This window comes from Capra hircus, chromosome 29, assembly GCF_001704415.2.
Source record: "Capra hircus breed San Clemente chromosome 29, ASM170441v1, whole genome shotgun sequence".
NCBI classification, from domain to species: domain Eukaryota; kingdom Metazoa; phylum Chordata; class Mammalia; order Artiodactyla; family Bovidae; genus Capra; species Capra hircus.
Genome location: NC_030836.1, coordinates 51,046,844 through 51,068,421, shown reverse-complemented (window position 1 = coordinate 51,068,421; position 21,578 = coordinate 51,046,844). Strand labels below are relative to the sequence as shown.

The 21,578-nt window shown below is 68.9% G+C and overlaps 1 protein-coding gene across 10 annotated transcripts in view; it reads left to right on the top strand.

Annotated features, from left to right (window-relative positions):
• Nucleotides 1-21,268, top strand: part of BRSK2 (BR serine/threonine kinase 2) — a 49,884-nt gene extending 28,616 nt beyond the window's left edge. The window contains exons 1-22 of one of the 10 annotated variants that reach the window (XR_001917495.1): nucleotides 759-836; nucleotides 1,094-1,179; nucleotides 3,408-3,548; nucleotides 4,478-4,594; nucleotides 5,017-5,050; nucleotides 5,238-5,306; nucleotides 5,497-5,643; nucleotides 6,287-6,318; nucleotides 6,607-6,771; nucleotides 6,857-6,954; nucleotides 7,023-7,173; nucleotides 8,591-8,656; nucleotides 9,672-9,695; nucleotides 10,450-10,510; nucleotides 11,167-11,374; nucleotides 11,755-11,803; nucleotides 14,943-15,066; nucleotides 15,621-15,801; nucleotides 15,891-15,980; nucleotides 16,162-16,256; nucleotides 18,249-18,296; nucleotides 19,811-21,268. Coding sequence is in view for 7 of the 10 variants with exons in the window: in XM_018043280.1 (XP_017898769.1) it covers nucleotides 1,161-1,183; nucleotides 3,408-3,548; nucleotides 4,478-4,594; nucleotides 5,017-5,050; nucleotides 5,238-5,306; nucleotides 5,497-5,643; nucleotides 6,287-6,318; nucleotides 6,607-6,771; nucleotides 6,857-6,954; nucleotides 7,023-7,173; nucleotides 8,591-8,656; nucleotides 9,672-9,695; nucleotides 10,450-10,510; nucleotides 11,167-11,374; nucleotides 11,755-11,803; nucleotides 14,943-15,066; nucleotides 15,621-15,801; nucleotides 15,891-15,980; nucleotides 18,249-18,793 (2,325 nt within the window). In the remaining 3 variants the exon portion in view is untranslated. Of the gene's footprint in view, nucleotides 1-741; nucleotides 837-1,093; nucleotides 1,184-3,407; nucleotides 3,549-4,477; nucleotides 4,595-5,016; nucleotides 5,051-5,237; nucleotides 5,307-5,496; nucleotides 5,644-6,286; nucleotides 6,319-6,606; nucleotides 6,772-6,856; nucleotides 6,955-7,022; nucleotides 7,174-8,590; nucleotides 8,657-9,671; nucleotides 9,696-10,449; nucleotides 10,511-11,166; nucleotides 11,375-11,754; nucleotides 11,804-14,942; nucleotides 15,067-15,620; nucleotides 15,802-15,890; nucleotides 15,981-16,161; nucleotides 16,257-18,248; nucleotides 19,300-19,344; nucleotides 19,366-19,392; nucleotides 19,430-19,810 lie in introns of those variants that run through there. The other 9 variants (XR_001917496.1, XR_001917497.1, XM_018043283.1 and 6 more) reach the window with 9 other exon arrangements.

Here is a 21,578-nt window from a genome sequence, read left to right as displayed (position 1 = left end):
GTGCTCCAGCTGTGGTGGTCACCTCCATGCCCATCGGGGAATGTCCAGGCGGGGCCCAGGCTGGGGAGGGGAGAGCCCAGGGTGTCTGGGTCTGAGGCCACAGAGGGCACAGGAGGCCAGGAAGCAGGCTGGGGAGGGAGAGAGGCTGCCAGGGGCTCTGTCAGCAAATCTCTGCGGGGTTGGGAGGGGGCAGGTGGCCAGCTGTGCCCACGTGGCTGGGAGGCAGCGAGCAGGACTGAGGGTCCCTGCAGCGCACTGGTGACGGTGGAGGTGTGTTGACAGTGTCCTGCCCGGGAGGGGCCCTACACCTTCACTGGTGTCCCTGGCTGAGCCGGTGCCCAAGGCCCCTCTGTCCAGAGGTCCGCAGGCCAGAAGGAGGGTGATAGGTAGTGGTGCAGGGTCGGTGAGGCCCAGGGTGTGGGGGGTCGCGTGGGGGGTCGTGTGGGATGGGGTGTCACCCTGGCTCCCCACTGAGGGGCTGGGCTTCCACTGAGGTCTGGGGAGTGACTCCAGGTGTCACTGGCGAGGGAGTGAGGCCGAGACTGCCGCGTGGCGTGGGGCAGGGACTGTGCTGGGGGCAGCCTCTGGCCGGTGCCTGAGGAGTGCGGGCAGAGCACTCCCGGGGTCTGGCTCAGGACTCGCCAGGCAGGGCAGGGGCCCAGGGGCTGAGCGAGGGGCCCCAAGGGCAGGGTGCGAGCCGCGGCCCGGCCGGATGGGGTCTGAGGCCTGCTGTCCCTCCAGGCCTGGTGAAGCTGGGGATCCACTGTGTCACGTGCCAGAAGGTGGCCGTCAAGATCGTCAACCGGGAGAAGCTCAGCGAGTCTGTACTGATGAAGGTGAGGGGGGCGGGCGGGGGCCCTTCCGCTGGTGGCTGCGTGTGTCGGGGGCACGAAGTAAGATGCTCCAAGATAGCCGGGTGGGGAGCTGGGAGCTCACGGAAGGGGACCCGGGGGTGGACTGGCAGAGACGGGGCGCAACCGGGGGCTGGGGGGCGGTGGCCAGGGACCGAGCACAGCTCGGGGGCAGGAACAGGGCAGAGCTTGGGGCAGGGAGAACCCCCGGGGGAGTCCCCAGTGACGGCGGCCCCCCGCAGGTGGAGCGGGAGATCGCGATCCTGAAGCTGATCGAGCACCCCCACGTCCTCAAACTGCACGACGTCTATGAAAACAAAAAATATTTGTAGGTATTGCTGGGTGCGGAGAGCGGGGCGGGGCCTCCTGGGGGCAGTGCTCCGGGGGCGGGGCCTCCTGGGGGCGGGGCTCAGGGGCGGGGCCTCAGGGGGCGGGTCTCTGGGCGCGTGGCCTCCTGGGGCAGTGCTCCGGGGGCGGGGCCTCCGGGGGGCGGGCCTCTGGGCGCGTGGCCCGGGGGGGCGGGGGCAGTGCTCCGGGGCGGAGCCTCCTGGAGGCAGTGCTCCGGGGGCGGGGCCTCATGGGGGCGGGGCTCCGAGGGCAGGAGCCACTCAGGCCCTTTCTCCTGCCCTGTGACCCTCGCGCAGCCCCCACGTGCTCCTCACGGGCGTGGGGACCCCAGGCTGGTTGGCTGCGCTGTCGCCACAGCCTGCTGTCCGGCTGCCTGAGTGTGGCTGACCTTCCGTCACCACTGAGGCCAGCGACCTCCCCCTGCGTGGCAGCCCACGCACGTGCCCCCTCCCGCGCGTGGCCTGAGCGAGCGCACCCAGGGTGGAGCTCACGGGGTCTCCAAGGGAGCGTCGGCTCTGCTGCTGCCGTGGGCGTGGCTCGAGGCAGGGCCCACGTCCTCCTTGGGACAGCGGTGGCGGCGCGAGGGGGTGCGGGCAGGAGGTCCGTCTGGCACCGCTCCCGCAGGCCCGCTGTTCCAGGGGCTCCTCGGGGCCTCCAGCCCGGCCCTGACTGCGCTCTGATGCACGCAGGACGGCCAGCCCAGGTGGCTCTGTTCTGGGCAGCCCTTGGGGGAGCAGGGGGCCCGGCGCCCCACCAGCAGCCCCCTCCGAGTGTTTAGTGGCAGACAGTGTGACAAGCCGCCCCCATGGGGCCCTGGGAAGAACAGGGTCCCCGCGGTAGAGGCCTGGGGGCTGAGGGAGGCGGGGCGGGGTGGAGGGTGGTCCTAGGCCCCCGACGCTGGTGAGCTGGAGCTGCCATCAGGACCATGATGAGGGGCACAACCCATGGGTCTCCTCTCCTGTCCACATCACCCCCGTTGGCCTGACTGGGGACCCACCTGCTCGTGTCTCGATGACGGCCCGTGAGCCTGGGGTGCGGGTGGGTGCTGAACAGGTCTTGCCAAGTCTGCACACAGGAGACAGTCACTTGTCCTCCTGTTCTGATACTTATGGGGCTGCTGGGCAGAGAGTGAGGCTCCTAGGAGGCCCCCCAAGATGGGCTAGAAGCAGGGAGGGGCTGGGGATCGCAGGCCAGGTGGGGGACACAGTCAAGACAGGCTGGGTGATGGGACAGGATGCTGGGAGGACACAGGCTGGCCCGGCTGCTGCTGGGCCCAGTGCCCTCCCAGGGTGCCAGGGTGGGCCAGGAGCCTGGAGGTGGGAGCTCAGGCAGGGCCTCTGCCCCTCAGCTGGGGGCGCCGCCTGGACCCCCCTCTCAGGAACAGGGCGGGCCCCGGGAACCGCCCCTCTCCCCGCTGACATCCCAGCGTGTCCCCGTCCCTTCCTCCCCCAACTCCTCGCCACAGACAGCCTGCCTCCCCACCGGCCCCTCCATTTTTGTAAGACCAGCTCCAGGCCCACACCCCTGTCCCTGCCTGCCCTGATCCCACCGCATGACCCCTGTCACCCCCTCCCATCCCCAAGCCCCCTCAGACCAGCAGAACCACCCCTGCCCGGCTCCCACCGGGGATTCCTTAGGGTCTGTGCTCAGCTTGAGTCCCAGCTCCCCTGAGGACCGCCGCCCACACCACCCCAGAAACCAGCCCCTCAGGCTCCACCCCAGGGAGGCTCAGCTCGGACACAGCCCCCTTCTCGGTTCAGAGGGCCATAGGGTTCCCCCCTACACCATCCAGCTGTGTTGAGCCAAGTTGGGGGCAGTCAGTATCTGCCATCTGGACCCCCCTCAGGCCCCTCCCCCCCCAGGTCCCTCCCCTGCCCCGGCCCTCCCCCAACCCTGCCTCACATCTTCCCAGACCAGCTGTGCCCTGCCCCAACCCATCCCTTTTGAGGTCCACCCTGCTGGCCCCCGGCTCCCTCAGAGCCTGAGCATCTGACGTGTCCTCGCTCATCCAGGAGCCCAGGAAGGGCCTGGAAAGACGAAACCTCAGGCTCACGAGAGGGTCAGCTACCTCAGTGCCCCCTGGTCTTGAGGCTCAGTGTGGGCCTGTTGCCTGGGCCTGCCAGGAGGGGAGTGGCGGGCGCCCACCTGCTGAGGGGCAGCGGTGCCCTGGCTGGGGGCACCCACCCGACGCCTGCCTGCCCCCTGCAGATATCTGGTGCTAGAACACGTGTCTGGTGGAGAGCTCTTTGACTACCTGGTCAAGAAGGGGAGGCTGACCCCCAAGGAGGCCCGGAAGTTCTTCCGCCAGATCATCTCTGCGCTGGACTTCTGCCACAGCCACTCCATATGGTGTGTCCCTGCCCACCAGGCGCCCGGCCCCTCCAGGTGCCCCGCCCCCTCCAGGCGCCCCCTGCCCCTCCAGGCGCCCCGCCCCGCCAGGCACCCCAGTGCAATTCAGTCGCTCAGTCATGTCCGACTCTGTGACCCCATGGACTACAGCACGCCAGGCCTCCCTGTCCATCACCAACTCCCAGAGCTTACTCACACTCATATCCATTGAGTCGGTGATGCCATCCAACCATCTCATCCTCTGTCGCCCCCTTCTCCTCCTGCCTTCACTCTTTCCCAGCAACAGGGTCTTTTCCAATGAGTCAGCTCTGCATCAGGTAGCCAAAGTATTGGAGCTTCAGCTTCATCATTGATCTTTCCAATGAATTTTCAGGACTGATTTCCTTTAGGATAGGCTGGTTGGATCTCTGTGCAGGCACCCAGGCACCCCACCCCCCCACCAAACAGCCCCCGTCCCTGCACGTGTGCCTCCCCCAGCTCTTGCATCCCCCTGCCCCCCCCCACTCCCTCCGCACTGGATCAGGCAACATATCCCTACTGACCCCCTCAGGGCATCAGAAAGCTTTCTGCCAGGTGCCCACCCAAATCTCCTTGGTGCTTTCCGAGGCCCGATGGCCAGGGTATCCTTGGTCTGGGGGCCCCAGGATAGTGCTGACCCAGAGCAGGTGTGGTGGGGGAAGGGCCCAGAGCAGGTGTGAGGTGTGGTGGGGGAAGCAGGAAAGGGGAGAGACTCCAAGGAGTAAAGCAGAGCGTGCCCCATTGCTGGCAGTCCTGTCCGCCCATCCTGCCACCCTGCAGCCATCGGCCCGAGGGAGACTTCCGATTGGCCGCTGGTGACATCAGCGGGCTGCGCTGCCATTGGCCTCCTGCTGTGAGGCGGGGTTTTAGCGGTGCCGCCGCGGTCAGCCTCAATCCTGCCTGCCTTCTAGCCACAGGGATCTGAAACCAGAAAACCTTCTACTGGACGAGAAGAATAACATCCGGATCGCAGACTTCGGCATGGCGTCGCTGCAGGTTGGCGACAGCCTGCTGGAGACCAGCTGCGGGTGAGCTGAGCCCCCAGCCGCCTCCGGTTCTACATCGGCCAGGACGGTGGCCGCAGCCTGGCTCCATGGCTGCCCCGGCAGATGGCCCCGCGGCCTGCGCTGGAGGCAGGGGCCGGAGCCCCCGTGGGGCTGCCAGGGTGGGGATACGCGTACCCAGTGGTCCTGCCTCTGCCCGCCGGCTCCTTGGGTCCCTGGCTCCCGGGAGCATGCAGAGGCTATGAGGTTGTGGGAGAATTGGCACCAAAGCCCTGGAACCCCCCCCGTAGGGCGTCCATGCCAGGCAGAGTCTAGAGGCATGGAGCTGGGCTCCCCCTGCCCTCGGTCTCCACCTGCTGCCGTTCTGGGGGCAGCCCGGAAGTCCAGGGGGTGGGATGGCCGGGGCACGGTGCGTCTTGGGCCCTGACTTCGGCTTTTGCCTTCAGGTCGCCCCACTATGCCTGTCCGGAGGTGATCCGGGTAAGTAGCCACCCCACGCCAGCCCTTGTCCAGCCAAGGGGCCTCCGTGCCCCGGTGATCGCAGACCCCCAAGTCGGGGCCTGGCTGCTTGTCCGAGGCGCCGCCCCCGGGGCCATCGCTTCCCGGACCCTCTGTCCCCGCAAGAATTCCGGCCCTGTGCCCCCACCAACCCCAGGACTGTCCGCAGGGAGAGAAATACGACGGCCGCAAGGCAGACGTGTGGAGCTGCGGCGTGATTCTGTTCGCGCTGCTGGTGGTGAGGCTCCCCGTGGCCCTCCCGGCGCCCCGTCGGTCCACCCCACGCACCCCCCCTCGCCCCGGCCCCGGCCCCTCCCCCTCCATCCCCCAGTCCCCGCCCCCCCTCCCCCTGCACGATCCACCCCCGCCCCTCTGCCCCCACACCCCGCCCCGTGGGTCCGCCAGCCCTGACCCCGCCCCGCCGGCAGGGGGCGCTGCCCTTCGACGACGACAACCTGCGGCAGCTGCTGGAGAAGGTGAAACGCGGGGTCTTCCACATGCCGCACTTCATCCCGCCCGACTGCCAGAGCCTGCTGCGCGGCATGATCGAGGTGGACGCGGCGCGGCGTCTCACGGTGCGTGCGCCCCGGGCAGGGCCCCGAGCGCGCTTCTTCCGGATCCGCTCCGGGGCGGGGCGGGGGTGGGGGAGAGTCAGGGCCTGAGGGGGGCCCCGGCGGGCGTGTGGGGGGAGCCAGGGTCTGGCGGGGACCAGGGTTTGGGGGCCCCCCGCTCTGAAAGAGGCCCAGCGCGCCCCCGTCGGGGCGGAGCGCCTCCTGCTCTCCCTGCCCTCAGCCCCCGCCCCCCCAGCTCGGCCCGCGCCCCGCTGCCCGCTGCTCCCCTCCCTCCTCCCCGCCCTGAGCCCCGGGGGGCTCCTGCTGCCCGCCTCGAAGTGCTCTGCTCCTGCTTGCAGCCCCGCTGCCGCTAGCTCCCCGCCGTCTCCGGGGAGGCCTGTCCTCTCCCCCGTGGGTAGGTAGGCTCAGGGCCCTAGCCAGGCGTCTGGGATGGCCCCCCTCCGTGAGCCCGCACCGTGCCCGCGCTCTCTGCCACCCCCGGCTCCACACCTGTCTCCTCTCCCTCCAACCCCCGCCGGCTCCCTCCAGCCGTCTGTCTGGCTCCTCGCTCAGCCTCCAGCCCCGCCCCTCCGCTCCTGCACCTTCGGCTCCCTAACGCGGCTCCGCTCCTTCCTCGTACTAACTCCCTGTTTCTCTTTCCTTGTAGCTAGAGCACATTCAGAAACACATATGGTATATGTAAGTAGCTTTTCCTGCCCTCATCGCCCGCTTTGCCTGCCTCTGTGGCCCGGGGGGCCCGCTAGGGACGGCGGGGGGAGGGCCCGGCCCAACGCAGGCCTGCCTCCAGCCTCGGGCCCCTGGCCAGTTCTCGGGGACCCTGGCCGGCCCACGCTGGGCACAGGCAGGACGCAGGAGATGTGCAGGGGCCGGGCGCAGGGAGAGCAGCAGGACTCAGGCCCAGGGCCGGGGAGCGGGCGAGGAGCCTCGGGTGCTGCCGGAGGGAGTGACCGGGCCCTGTCCCCGCAGAGGAGGCAAGAACGAGCCGGAGCCGGAGCAGCCTGTCCCTCGCAAGGTGCAGATCCGCTCCCTGCCCAGCCTGGAGGACATCGACCCCGACGTGCTGGACAGCATGCACTCGCTCGGCTGCTTCCGGGACCGCAACAAGCTGCTGCAGGATCTGCTTTCCGAGGAGTGCGTGCGGGGGCCTGCCTGGGGGCGGGGGCGCCGCCCTGCGAGGACCCCCATCCAGCCTTCCGGCGCCTCTCACCCTCTGCAGGGAGAACCAGGAGAAGATGATCTATTTCCTCCTCCTGGACCGGAAAGAGAGGTACCCGAGCCACGAGGACGAGGACTTGCCGCCCAGGAACGAGATAGGTACGGGGTCCCAGGGCCGCCCGCGCCGCCCCTGCGGGCTGCCGGCCCTGACCCCGCTCTGCACGCAGACCCGCCCCGGAAGCGCGTGGACTCCCCGATGCTCAACCGGCACGGCAAGCGGCGGCCCGAGCGGAAGTCCATGGAGGTGCTGAGCGTGACGGACGGCGGCTCCCCTGTGCCCGCACGGCGGGCCCTGGAGATGGCCCAGCACGGCCAGAGGTGCGTGCCTCCTGCCGCCCCGGCCGGGCGGCGCTGGACGGGGCCTGGCTCCTCTCTGCACCCCGGCCCTGGGGCTGGGCTAAGGCTGCTGCGTGGCACTGGGCTGAGGTGCGCCTGGGGAGGTGTCGGGGTAGGGGCCTGCATGGGCTGCGGTGGGCTGGGCTGGCTGGCTGAGCTGAGCTGGACTGGGCTGGACTAAGCTGGAATAAGGTGATCTGGGCTGAACTCTGGGCTGGAGCAGACTGGGCTGGGTTGGGCTGACAGGGGCAGGGCTTTGCTTGATTGGCTTGGGTCAGGCTGGGTTCGGTGCGGCCATCCTGGACGGAGCTGGGCTGGAGTGGATTAGACTGGGCGGGGCTGGGCGGAGGTCAGCTGTGTTCAGAGCTGCAGCCCAGGAGGCTTAACCCTGATTGATGCTGAGCCCGTGTTTGGATCAGCTGTGGCCAGGCAGGAGTCAGGGATGTGGAATCTTGGTGTGGGGGGTCTGGGCCCCCCTGAGAATCGGGGGGCATTGGGGCCCTGCAGAGCCTCTGCTGTTCCCGGGATGCTGGGCGAGACCAAGCCTCCCTGCCCAGGCAGGGCCTTCAGCCCTCAGGGAGACCCTGGGGCGGAGGCTCCGCGGGAGGTGTCACCGCTGGAGCCCCGGCCACACCAGTCAGCTGGGTGCTCGGCGCTGGGGCCAGCCGGGCCTCTGAGGAACTGCAGGCTGTGGGCCACCGTCAGGAATAAATGGGTCACCGACCCACCGGCCACGGCCCCCACCCCCGGCAGTCCCAGCCCCCACCCTCTGGGGTCCCAGCCTCTGGGGCCCTCTCCAGGTCTGCCAAGCACCGCGGTCCACCGCCCGCGGGTCCTGCCCCGGGGTAGGGGGCGGGGAGGAGCAGGAGGAAGGTCCTGCTTGTCGGGGCGCCTCTCCTGGAGGCGCTGTCCTTTCCGAGCCTTGCACTGGCTTCCGGCTCCACAGCTGCAGGCAGGCTGGGGGCTCACCAGCCTCCCCCCGCCCTGCACACCCCACCTTTGGCCGTCCTGGCTTCCGCTCTGCCTTTCAGGCCCGCGTGCCTCAGGGGCGGCGGGGGGCTGGGGCGGGGTCAGGGGTCACCCATCCCAGGGGTCACTCACTGGAAAGCCGACCCTCCTCGCCCTCCGTACTTACTGCTCCATCTCAGAGGCTGCTCCTCCCTGGCTTGGCCCCTTGTCGAGGCGACAGGCCAACCCCCTGGGGCAGCGCCAGGTGTCCCCCGGGGCCGCTCTGCCCATCAGGCCGCCGGCTGTGCCACCCCTGCCCGACCGGCCCTCCTGTGCGCCTGGCCTCGGCCGGCGGGCTGTGCCCCACTCGGAGGTGTGGGGGGCCGGCCTCCTGGGCCGCCTGGCAGGGCCGCGGCAGTGATTGTGTTTTCTCACTTTGTTCCCGCTGTAGTAAAGCAATGTTCAGTAAAAGCCTGGATATCGCTGAAGCCCACCCCCAATTCAGCAAAGAAGACAGGTATACACCCTGCCCCCCCATCCCCCGCCCCAGCCCCACAGACAGCGGCGGGCCTGGGGGCAGGGCTGGGCCTCGGGTGGCCTCCCCCATCTGGCGAGGGAGACTTCCCGTGAGCCGGGGGGGAGGGCCGGTCAGCTGAGGCTGACGCCCAGGAGGAGGAGCGCGGCCCCCCAGGAGTGCCAGGAGACCCGGGCCCTGCCCGCCCCGGGCCCTGGGCTGCCCTCGGCTGTGGTCAGTGGGCCTCTGGGCCTGTTCAGCTCCCCTTCCCCGCTCCACACTGGCCAGTGTCCGGGGGCCGCCCGGCTGTCCACACGGACCAGAGTGGAGGTGGTGGCCCTGGGCGCTGCAGGCTCCCCAGGAAGGGGCAGGGGCTGTGCGGGTCCCAGGAGGCCCTGCACGCCGCCCAGCCCTCCAGGCCCCCTGCACCCCGCCTGCAGGGCCCGCTGCCCGGCAGCGCCCGTGGCGGGGCCTCGCTTGGCCCGGGGCCCCTGGCTCCCCCTCCGTGCCCCCTCCCACCCCGGCTGCTCTGCGCTGGCGTGTCCTTCCCGCAGCTCAGCTTCCAGGGTTAGACGGCAGGGCGTGGAAGCCGCCCCAGCAGTCTGCTGCTGCTTCTCTGCTTCCTTCGGGCCGAGCGGCAAGCTCGCAGCTGCTGCCCCTGCTGGCCGCGGTGCGGGGCAGGCCCCCGCTGGGCCCGCCAGCCCGTGCCCCGTTCTCATGGCTGAGGGCTTCGGGCCCTGCCCGGCAGATACAAGTGGACCGGGCTGGGGCTGCTAAGGGCAAGGCGCCGGCTCCATGGCTGCGTCAGGTGGGGTGGGGGTCAGAGGGTCGTCGCCGGGGGGCTCCAGCCCACGGGTGCCGGGGGCCTGGCCAGCGGGGGCCCGGCTCCTCCCCGAGGCCCAGGAGCTGGCTGCGGCGTGGGCAGTGTGGCCGGGCGGGCGGTGTGGCTGCCCTTCACGCTGTTCTGTCCTCTTCTCTCCTGTGGCTGCCTCGACCCCTCCGGTTTCCTTCCTCTAAGGATGGCCGGTGCCGGCGCCCAGGGGTGAGCGGCGTCTCTTTTCCCTAGAGGCCACGTGGGTGGTGGAGCAAGGCCCTGCAGGCCCAGCCCCGCCCCAGAGGCATCCGGTTCCTGCCCCAAGGGGGCAGCGGCCGCAGTGGTTTCCACCAGGCAAGCTGGCCAGTGACTTCTCTGCGGCCATGCCCAGGCCAAGTCTGCAGGCCACATGGAGGCAGGGTGGACAGAGTCCACATCCCTGCTGATGGCCGTCACAGGCGCCGTGCAGGCGGCGGGGGTGGGGGGCGGCTCTGAGCCATACGGGTGGACCGTGGGCATGGAGGGGCCAGGCTGGTGCCCAGGCGCCAGGGGCGAGGTGCTCGGTGGAGTGCAGGACTCTGGGTCTGCGACAGTTCAGCCTGGAAGTTCAGCTGGGCTCGGGTCAGTGGGTGTGTGGAGAGGGGCCCCCGGGAGCCTTGCCTCCCCTGTCCCTCTGCTCACCAGGCTCGAGAGCATTGCTGAGGGCCCCTCTCTGCCCTCTGGGCCTGGGGCTTTGGGCCTTGGACATGAGGCAGCTTCTGCGTGGGGGGAAGAGGAGCCCCCAGGCCGCCAGCTGCACCACGGGGCTCCAGTGGCCCCCAGGGGCCCGGGCCCTCCTGGGCCTGGTGCAAAGTAGGGGGGATGGCAGGCCTGCCCTGGGCACTGCCAGGCCTGCGCTGGGCCGGGGCCACTGCGGGCCCACCCGAGGGGGGAGGCGCCGGGAGCCCCCGGTCTGAGCCGCCCTGCGCGCCCGTGTTCCCAGGTCCAGGTCCATCAGCGGTGCCTCCTCGGGCCTGTCCACCAGCCCACTCAGCAGCCCCCGGGTGAGTGACGGCGCCCCCCCAGGGCGGGGGGTGGCTGGGCGGACCCCACCCTACCTGCTGCTCGGGGGCTCCGGCTGCTCTCGCTAACGGCACGTTTTCTGTTTTGTTCCCTCGTGTGTCGTTTCCTTTTGTGGCGAACGCTCCCCCCAACCCGCCTGTCCCCACTCCTGCCTTGGGGTCCTCCTGGCGTTGTGGGTGCTTGCGGGGGCGGGGCATGCGGGGGGCGGGGCATGCGCTGGGCTCTGGGGCCCCCCTGTTCTCCCCTGCGGCTCCTGCCTGCCCTGTAGCCTATTAGAAAGTTCATCCTGCCTCCCCCGCCCCCCGAGCTCCCCTTTGTGGCCTGCCCCCCGGCCACCTCCACGGAGCCTGAAGCTTGTCGGAGCGCCTCCCGGCCCGGACACCTCCTCCCTCCACAGGCCGCCCCGCGGCCCAACCCCAAGACCCAGACCTTGCCGAGCAAGGCCAAGCTGACCGACAAGCCGCTGCAGGGCACCAAGTCCAACCCACTCCCGGCAGGCACCCAGGCCCAGCCCCTTGTCCCAGGGGGCCTCAGCCCCCAGCCGGCCCTGCCCCCGGGCCCACCCGCCTTGCCTTCGCCTGCCCGGCTCCCACCCCCTGGGACTGAACCGAACACCAAATCTGTCCCCATCATACAGGTGACCCCTCACCCCTCTCCGAGGGGCAGTCCCCTCCCTACCCCCAAGGGGACGCCTGTGCACACGCCCAAGGAGAGCCCGGCTGGCACGCCCAACCCCACGCCGCCATCCAGCCCCAGCGTGGGAGGGGTGCCCTGGAGGACGCGGCTCAACTCCATCAAGAACAGCTTCCTGGGGTCGCCCCGCTTCCACCGCCGGAAACTGCAAGGTGAGAGTGGCCAGACACAGCAAAGGGGCTGGGGGGCCGCCAGCTCGGGAGAGGGGTGCAGTGGGGCGGAGCTTGGGAGAGCAGGTGGGCGGGGCTGGGGCGGAGCTCGGGATGGGGTGGGCGGGGCGGAACCCGGGAGGGGGCGGGGCGGAGCTTGGGAGAGCAGGGGGTGGGGCCCTGGCCAGCCGGGTACACCAGCCGCAGCGTGTCAACGGGCAGGGCGTGGGGGGCGTGGCCACCTCCCCAGCAGGGCCCTTTGGAGGCCAAAGAAGGCAGACTGGTTTCAGCACCAGGAGGCCGGACAGCTCGCTGTGCCCGCGGCCCTGCTGGGTGTGGGGCGGGGCAGTCATCCTGCTCTCTCCCTGTCCTTCCGCATGCAGTTCCGACGCCCGAGGAGATGTCCAACCTGACTCCGGAGTCGTCCCCAGAGTAAGTGGCCCTGCTCAAGCTCGAGTATGTGCTGCTGGCTCCTTCCCGCTGCCTGGACGTGGAGTGTGTGGGCAGCCGGGATGGACCCTGGGTGTCAGGCCGGGGTCACTAGGGTGCTGAGGCCGCCTGCGACTTCACCTTGAGTGCCAGGGTCGGTTCGAGGCCGGGGCAGCGACGCAGCCTTGCCCAGGTCTGCTCCGAAGCCGCAGCTCGGGGCGGGTCACGTGGGTGGCAGGGACAGCACAGCTGCGCCTCAGAGTGACCATCGGCTCCTGCTGTGAGCCATGGGCTCTACGCGGGGAAGCTGGCTGGCCCGGAGCCCCTGGCCAGCTGTGAGGTGCCTGTAGGAGGGGCCTCCGCCCACCATCCCACAAGAGGCGGAAGCGCGGCCTTCAGGCAACAGGCAGGCAGTGCTGTGCTGGATGTCTGGACGCAAGTCCCCGTGTCTGGGGCCCAGACCCCGGAGAGGTCCCAGCTGCTTCTCCCTTCAGCATGTGAATGAGACCTGGGGGGTGGCCGTGGGCAGGCTCGCCGTGACCTCACTGCAGGAGAAGCTCCGTTACCACAGCGTCGAGACCCCGCGTGGGCCTGTGGACATAGTGCCGGGGTGGAGCTGGAGGGCCGCCAGCCCTAGGTGCAGGGCCTCAGGATCTCTGGGACCCCCCGTTGGTGTTCCTTCAGTCAGGATTTCCTGCCGTCTTCAGAAGCTCTGGCAGCCACGTTTGTAACTTAATTGTTAGGTTTTCTAGAAAAGCTTAAAGAAAAAGCCTACCCAGAGCAGCGGACAGCACTGCTCAGGCGGCCCGCAGCCTCACGCCCACTCTCGAGTCCTGGAGGCCTGGTCCCCCCACAAGAGCCCTGGCTGGCACCTGCCCCCCACTCAGTGGGTGTGGCTAATGAGGGAGCCAACGGGTTGCCCTAGGGCAGGGGCGTCCCCGGCACCCGCTCCTCGTGAGGCTGTGGTCGTTGGCCCGGAGACGTCCCCTCCACGTGGTCGCAGCCTCGGTCTGTTGTGTGCGCGTGGCATTCACACCCGGCCTGCACGATGGCCCAGACTCTCAGCTCCTCGGGCAGACACCAGGCCGGCGCCTCGTCTCGGGCTGCAAGCTCTGTCTCCTGCAGGAGTCCCAGCCTTTGCTCTCAGCAGCTTCCCCCAGCGGGTGAGGCTCAGAGTCCGCGTCAGCACGTGTAAGAGCTGCTATCAGACAACAGGCCTTCACCGACAGGCCCAGCCAGGCCCAGACTGAACCGCACAGGCCTTCCCGGCCCCTCAGGCTGCTGTCAGACCCGACGCCAAGCACACAGCTGAGTGCTCTTGTGACTCAGTGCCTTCATCGAGGGAGGCGGGGCGATGGCCCCCACCGCGGGCTCCAGAGCCGCCTCCTGGCCCTTTTCTGAACTTCAGGCCCGCGGAGCTCTGCAGAGCCAGCAGGGTGTGCGGAAGGAGGAGAAGGTAGCCAGTGATCGCTGGGGCCCGGGAAGGGCAGGTCCCGCCTCTCTGCCTCGGAGTCCATGCCCAGAGGCCAGCTCCAGCCCTACAAGCGGACACGGTCTCTGTGGGCAGGCTGCCTGCCGCCCACAGTGTCGAGGGCCGCAGCGTTGCCACTGGCCCCAGAGCCAGCTCCAGAAACGGGCAAGAGAAAGGGGAGCCACACGGGAGAGTGCCTTGCAAGTTGAAGACCCAGCCTGGCGCCTGCGGGGCATCAGGCCCCACCACTCACGCTGCCAGTGCCGCCCGAGCAATACTGGCCTGGGCGGGCCCCCTGCTTGCGGAGCCCTGGCCCTGTCCACAGCTGAGCTCCTGGCATCGGGCAGGCGCTCCCGCCAATGCTTGTCCATCACCCAGCCTCTGGGTCAGGCCCCACTCTACAGTGTTGGTCAGTGACGGTCATCTCAGGGCCCATCCAGGGCTCCGTCCACCTCAAGGTTCAGCTGGTCACCAGCAGGATTCAGGCTCCTGGCCACACAAGCCTCCCCATTCCGTCCGTCTGTCCCCGCTGCGTCTAACTGTGTCAGTTTGTCCACACGAGGTGGAGGTCCCTAGCCAGGGGGAGGCCAGCCTTTCAGAGCCTGATCTTGGGGGAGAGGCCCGCTGCCCTCCTGCTCAGAAGCGAGTCCCAGCCTCATCCACCGTGGGAAGGGCCTGCATGGGCTGAATACAGGAGGCAGGATGTGTGCACTGAGGGGGCGGCCCAGCCCAGATGGGGGCCTCAGATGAGGCAGAGGGACAGAGGACGATGGGCAGGGCAGGCCGGGTGCCTGTGAGGTGCGGGCTCTTGTGCAAGAGGATGCTGCTGCCCTGGGTCCCTGGGGTGGCCCCTGCCCTGCTCCATGCAGCAGCTGGGCCCCCAGGGGTCTGAGCGAGATCCGTTTTCCAGGGGTAATCTGGGCGGGCAGGCGGGCACCAGTCCCCCGGGCTCAGAGGGAGGGCAGGTGGCCTCCAGGCCCCAGCTTCCATCCCTGCCCCCCTCCCCGGGCAGACCTGCACAGGGTCCCCCCGCCTCCCCACCCACACAGTCCCAATGGGCACCTCTCCCGGGGAATTGCAGGGAGGCCACTCTGCAAGGCACCCCCAAACAGCAGGATAACGCAAGGCTGGGGTCGGGGTGTGCTCAAGGGCATGGCACTCCCCACTCTCCCCACCTCCCCTCCTCCCTTCCTGACGGGGTCTCAGCAGGTGCTGCCCACACCCAGGTGGGAGGGGGTAGCTGCAGGACCACTGTGAGGGCTTCGGGGCCCGGGGCGGGGCTGGTCAGGGGTTAGGATGGAGGGGCGATTAGGGCGGGAAGTTGGTCAGGATAGTGGAGTCAAGATGGGGTCACAGTCACGGCTGGGATGGGGGTCAGGATGGGGGGGTCAGAGCTGTGGGGTCATGGTCACTGTGATGGGGTCAAGGCAGGAGCTGTGGGGTGAGGGTCAGGATAATGGGGTCAGAGGTCAGGGTCAGGATGGTGGGGGTTAGGGCTGTGGGGTGAGGGTCAGGATGATGGGGTCAGGGCTGTGGCTGAGGGTCAGGGTGCTGGGCCTGGGAAGGGGCCCAGTTAAGACAGCGAGCTGTCCGCAGCCCAGGGGAGCAGACAGGCCCGCACTCGGCTCGGCTGGGGTGCCCTGAGCTGATCAGCTGTCTGCCCACACCCAGGCTCGCCAAGAAGTCCTGGTTCGGAAACTTCATCAGCCTAGAGAAGGAGGAGCAGATCTTCGTGGTCATCAAGGATAAGCCGCTGAGCTCCATCAAAGCTGACATCGTCCACGCCTTCCTGTCGGTGAGCCTCTCGCCACGAGGTCTCTGACCCTGGGACCCTGGCCTGGGCAGGACCGGGGGGCAGGAGATGGGTGTCCCCTGGGCCGAGCCCAGGCGGGGTGTGGGGGTGCCTCCAGGGACCCCTCACTAAGGTGGGGTGATGCACAGCCGCTCTGAGGAGGGGCCTGAGGCCTCACTGTGGGGTGGGGGGCTCTGCAGGTCTGGGGGATTCACCTGGGGCCTCGAGACTGTCCCTGGGAGCTTGGCGCCCTGTCCTGTGTGCCCGCTGCCTGCCTCCCGCAGCCCCGCGCCCCTCCGTGCAGAGGCTTCTCGGCCCGACCAGAGCCGCAGGCCTGAGTCCAGCAGAGTCAGGCTTTGACTCCGGGGGGGGGTGCGTCCCCTACATGCGGCCCAGGCTCTGGCCCCGCCTCTCCCCTCCCACTGCCAGACCCTGCTTTCTGCCCCGTGTCGGGGTCCACCTGCCTGAGGTGGAGATCCCCTGCCGCTGGGGTCTGGGGGCCAGGGGGCGGGCGGCTCCACAAGGGGAGGCCGCACTCATACTGCCTGCGCCCACAGATCCCCAGCCTCAGTCACAGCGTCATCTCCCAGACGAGCTTCCGGGCGGAGTACAAGGCGACCGGGGGCCCGGCTGTGTTCCAGAAGCCGGTCAAGTTCCAGGTGGACATCACGTACACGGAGGGCGGGGCCGCGCAGAAGGAGAACGGCATCTACTCGGTCACGTTCACGCTCCTGTCAGGTGAGCCGCTGGGGAGGCCTGGGGCCAGGCGGGGCTGGAGCGCCGGGGTCCCCGTCGGCTCTGCCCCTCACCCGCCCTGTCTCCCCCAGGCCCAAGCCGCCGCTTCAAGAGGGTCGTGGAGACCATTCAGGCCCAGCTGCTGAGCACACACGAGCAGCCCTCAGCCCAGCACTTGTCAGGTGAGGGAGGGGCCTGGCCCGGCGGCCCGAGGGCTGGGGACGGGGTGTGGCCCCTCTGCGAGCAGCCTGGCCCGCAGCCATGCGCCCCCAGGGAGCAGGGCGCTCCCGCACAGCGGTGTCTCTGCACACCAGGGAGGTAGGGCCGCACGCCACACTGAAAGGCGCCTCTTGTCCACTGTAGAACCCCCCCCGCCAGCTCCAGGACTAAGCTGGGGTGCTGGGCTTAAGGGCCAGAAGGTGGCTACCAGCTACGAGAGTAGCCTCTGACGCTGGCAGGTAAGGTGTCCGGCCCCACCGCCGGGGCAGGGAGGGGGCTGTGGGCAGGTCCTCTGTGAGAGCCAGGCTGGCCCGAGGAGGGCGCCCTGTGCCCACCCACACATCCAGCGGCTGCCTCCCGGCCCTGGACAGGCCATGCGGGCCCAGCACCCAGCTGAGCAGCTGGACACGGGGCAGCCCGGCCCCTGGCCGGTGAGAGCAGGCTCCTCCGGAGTGACTGGGGTCCTGCCGGGGCCCTGAGCCCTTGGGGTCCCCCACACAGCATTCTCCAGGGTGGGGGGTGGTACCCACTCTTGTATCCACTCTGGCTGATGTGAGGGGCTATCCGCCACCCACCTTCCCCTAGACGGGCAGGACAGGGGGGCCTGAGGTCCAGGTGAAGCAGGGGTCTCCCAGTGGGCCTAGAGGGGTGCACACGGGCTGGCGTTGCCCAGGCCTGCAGCGCTGGAGGCCCAGGAGCCTGAGGGTCAGCACAGCTGGGCCCTGGCGGGGAGGGGGCTGTGGCCGCACAGGTGTGGGTGAGCCCTGGGGCTCGTGCATGAATGGTGAGCGGCGTGTCAGGGAGGGTGAGGGGCGCGGGTGAGCGGCGGCAGATGCCAGCTGACCGCGAGGCCCATGTGGGGCCTGGGGAGCACAGGGTCCAGCCCAGAGCCCCCCTTTCAGGGCCCCTGTGGCCGACCGTCTGTGCTTCTGTGTGGGGTCCTAGAGGCCGAGTGGCCCTCGTCCATCCCGCCCCACCATGCTCATTCCATCGTCTGTGTTCCACCTTCTCCCCCTTGTCACGTGTGCCCCTCTGGTGGGGGGGGGGGCTGGGGCTGGAGGGCTCTGACCCACGGAGGGGGCCCACTCCCCCAGCCCTGGGAGCTGGCTGGCCTGGGGGCTGTGCCTTTAATGCCCCCATCTCAGAGGAGGCAGCGCTCCCAGGGGGAGGCTGAAGCTGAGTCAGGACAGCTTGTCCAGGGAAGCCAGCAGGGGGCCTGGCGAGCTGCCTGGAGGACAGGGACACGGGCCTTCTTTGTCCCTGGCCAGGCAGAGCCCCGCCCTAGGGGTCCCCTCCCAACTGCCAGTGCGCCCTGTGCCAGGCCCCGGCCCAGGAGCAAACCTGGGGCCCCACCCCTGCGCCAGCTTGGGTCTGAACCGCCTCCCTGGAGACTGCTGGGTGCCAGCTCTGGGCCAAGCCCGTCTGCCCTGCCTTCCTTCAGGGAGCCCTGGACCTGGGGAGCCCAGGCTGGGACCCCAGCCCCTCCTCCAGGGGTCGGCCCTTACCAGGTCCCTCCCTCTTGTCCTGCTTGTCCCGAGAGCTCAGAGCCGCTGGATGTGGGGAGGGGGCAGAAGCTGGGGTCCCTCTGGGGCACGAGGCTGAGACCTGGTAGCCACTCCAGCAGGGCACCATGCAGCCCAAGGAGGGGCTCTTAGAGGGCCTGGCTGCCTTCCCCACCCCCAGCCCACCCGGCCCGGCCCAGCGGCGGGTGGAGAGGGTTGGGAAGAGGGTGCCTCCCTGAGTGTGGAAAAGGGGAGCCTTGCAGCCACCGGGTCAAAGAGTGAGTGGTAGGCTGAGGACCCAAAGGTGGCCCACACAGATCCCAGCCAGAGGTCTGGACCTCTTAGCTTCGAAGCGCGTGCCCTGGACCCAGAGTCAGAGGGGAGGGAGGGCCAGGCATGACCCCCAGTGCCCAGGAGAGGGGTCCCGCTCTCCGCTGCCCTCTGCGGAGCCCTGCCTGCCCCAGCGGGCGCCTCCTCGCTGAGCCCCGCACTCCGTGTTCCTGGCGCCTTTCTGAGCACAGGCCCTCTTAGCCTGCCTGCGTTGGCTCCGCCCCTTGGCCCCAGCCCCGCCCACCATCGGTCACAACCACGCCCACTTCCTAGGCCCCGCCCTTCCCAGGGCCCCGCCCCTCCCCGGGCCCGGCCTGAGCCTGCCCACCCCCCAGCTCGACGTCTGAGCTGGAAGCTGTGTTCACACGTCTCCCCTCCTCTCTCCGTTCTGTGCTCCAGACACCACTAACTGTATGGAAATGATGACGGGGAGGCTTTCCAAATGTGGTAAGAACCCCTCACGCGCACCGGGGCCCCCCAGCCTGTCACCCCATTGCTCACCCCTGCACCCCCTGCAGCCTGCTCTGGTGGGTGCTGCCCCCACCCCCGGCTGTCCTGGGGTCCCTGTGTGCCTGAGGAGCCCGGACACGCACACGGGGCCGCGCTTGCCCCCAAGGCGCCCGGCTGTGCCCAGCCCCCAGTCTCTGCCACCAGCCACCTCCCTCATTCAGTCCCCAGAGTGGCCACAAGCCCGGCCCAAGATCAAGGCAGGCCAGGGAGGGACTCCAAGGCTCAGAGCAGGAAGGGGCGCCTCGGCCCCGAGGCCAGCAAGGCTCCCAGCTGCGGGCTCTGGCCCGAGGTCAGGGGGCCCCCGGGCCCTGGGCTGCAGGCTCGGGTCAGGCCCTCTGCCGTCGGCGGGGGCAGAGCAGGGCACCTGGCTGTTGCGTCATCAGAGCAGAGATGGGGGTCCTGCCTGTTCTTGCCCGGGCGGAGGCCTGGCTTAGGAGGAGGGGCTGAGGTGCCCTGGGGCCAGGAGCACAGGCTGGGCCCCCACGGCTGCCCCTTCCTTTTCCCTCGGGACGGTCTCTCTGGGACCCCTACTTTGGCTGCCTGCCCCAGCCCTCACCACACCCAAGCTCCATGCCTGTCCACCGATCCATCCGTCTGTCTGTCCGCTGCTGACCTCTGTGTCCACGCTGTGCCACCCGGGCTGGCCGGGGGCGGGGCTCCAGGCCTCCCAGGAGGAGTGTGACTGGCTTGGGCCTCCATTCCCTGGGTCCTGCCTGGCCCTGGCCTTCCCACCGCTGAGGACTCAGGGTGATGGGAGGCCTGGCGGAGGAGGAGGGTCCCCGCCGGCCTGGGCCCCAGCCTGCCGCCCAGAGGCCTGGAGCCCCCCGGCTGCCAGCCCCGCTTGCTGCCGCGGCCCCGCGCGCCCGCGCGCCCGCCCTCGTGGGCCCCTGGTTCATTCGTCTGTTGTTCTCTCTCTTCCCGCCCTCCTCCCTCCCTCCTTTTCTCTCTTTTCTTTTTTTCTTTTGTCTCTGTTCTGTGCACCCAGGCAGCCCATTGAGTAACTTCTTTGACGTAATTAAACAACTTTTTTCAGACGAGAAGAACGGGCAGGCGGCCCAGGCCCCCAGCACGCCCGCCAAGCGGAGTGCCCACAGCCCACTCGGGGACTCCGCGGCCGCTGGCCCCGGCCCTGGAGGGGACGCCGAGTACCCAGCGGGCAAGGACGCGGCCAGGACGGGGCTGCCCGCCGCCCGCCGGGAGCAGCCTTAGACAGACACATGGCCCCCGCCCCTTGTGCGGCCCGCCGCCCGCCCGCCCGCCCGGGGTGGACCCAGGGCCACAGTCCGTCTAGACTGTCGTCAAGCCGGGGAGGAAAGGAAAGGGGGCCCCGGGGTTTGCAGCCCAGGCCAGGCCAACCGGGCCCGCTCTCTCTCTCTCTCTCTCTCTTTCTCTCTCTCGCTGTCTCTCTCTGCCTGTCTCTGACAACGCCACTGTCTCCACTCTGATACCAGGAATTATCCCGAAAAGTTAACATGTCACCTCCACGAGGCCGCCCTCCGTGCTCTCCGCCGGACTCCGGCTGACCGAAGGCAGCTGCCGCAGACCCGCCCTCTCTCCTCCTGCCGCCCGCCCGCCCGCCTGCCCGCGCGGCAGCTCTGCCCAGTTTCAGCTCCGCATGGCCATGGGGAGGAGGACCCAGGCCCCCCAACTGGACGCGCGCTGACTAGCGCCCTCGGCGGGTCCAGCCGGCCTCCGGGGCGGGCCCGAGGGGGCGAAGCAGTCGTCTGGCCCAGCCGCCTCGGCCTCTCCCCGGCGCGCCCCTCCCCCACCCCGCCGCTCCTCGTCCACGTCCACGCACCTCAGCGCCGCCCACCTGAGCCGCCGCGTCCCCCCCCCAGCTCCCTGGGGGCCGCAGGTGGAAAGAGACCCAGGGCCCAGCGTGCCCGTCGCCCCGAGGCTGGCCGAGATCAGTATTATTTATTTGCTGTTTTAACTTATTGAGTTTCTTCTCTGTTCAGGGAAGGGGCAGCAGCAGCGCCGTCCTGCCGTCTGTCCGTCCGTCTGTGTGTGTGTGTGTGTGTGTGTGTGTGTGTGTGTGTGTGTGTGTGTGTGTGTGTGTCTTGGGCAGGGTGGGGTCTGGGCCAAGGTGCCCCATGGACAGAGCCGTCGGGGTGCTGGGGGCAGCCGGCCGGTGCAGCGCCGGCAAGCTACTGTAAACTTTAAAGAATTCCTGCAAGATATTTTTATAAACTTTTTTTCTTGGTTGTTTTTGGAGAAGGGTGTTGGGGGGGCGGGCCGAGGGGCAGGGCTAGACTTGGAGTTCGGTTCTTTCTATACACACACATATAAATATATTTAGAGAATGGCGTGGTTCGCTCTGTCCCAGGTTCGGTCTGAGGAGACGTGACTCCATCCTGGGGGGCCCGGGCCGGGGCCCATCTTGGTTTTGTGTCCGAGTGTGGGGCCTGGGGAAGGCCTGAGTTGGCCCCCTACACATAACACGCTAGACAGAAGAGGCATTGCAGGCTTTTTTTTTTTTTTACTAAAATGACAAAAAATTGAAAAAAAAAAAACCAAGGACAGAGAGAAAGGCAGCGAGTCCCTGCCTCCGGAGGGCCGCGGCGGCAGGCGCGGTTGCATGCCCTGACCGCCACAAGTCCACCTCACGTCCGCCTGCCTGCTCGCCCGTCTGGATACATTTTAATGCTTCTGTTCCATTGACCCCGCCCCAGGCTGGGATCTCAGTACACAACAAAAAACGAAACACCTATAACAGCAAAAGCCACGCGGTCCCCGTGGGAGGGGCTTCTCCAGAGCCGAGGACCGGAAAGCAATACCTCTCGTTAGCCTTCCTCTTTTGTACTCGGACACACAGACGTCACGGAAGCGGACGCGCCCCACCCCGTGTACCCCCATCAAATAACTGTGAGCAACTTAGTTCCGAACAATAAATTCCTTCCGTAAAGTCACCCACGCCAGTCTCCGTGCGGGCGGGCGGGCGGGCGGGCGGGACGTGGGGCGGCCTGGGACCCAGGCAGCAGGCGTGACGGCGCGACGTCTGCCCGGCCGCGGGGGCGGGGCCGGGTGGCACGCTGCCGGGCACGGGCACCGGGCGAGCGCGCCCCCGCCCGGCCACTGCGGCTCTGCTGCCTCCCCGAGACCAGCACCCCGAGGCCGCACCCGGGCCCTTCCAGGACGATGACCTTCCTTTCCAGCCCTCCTCCGGGAAGAGGCAGAGGGGCGTGTGGCCCAGCCCTGGGGTGACGGGCCGAGGCGGGT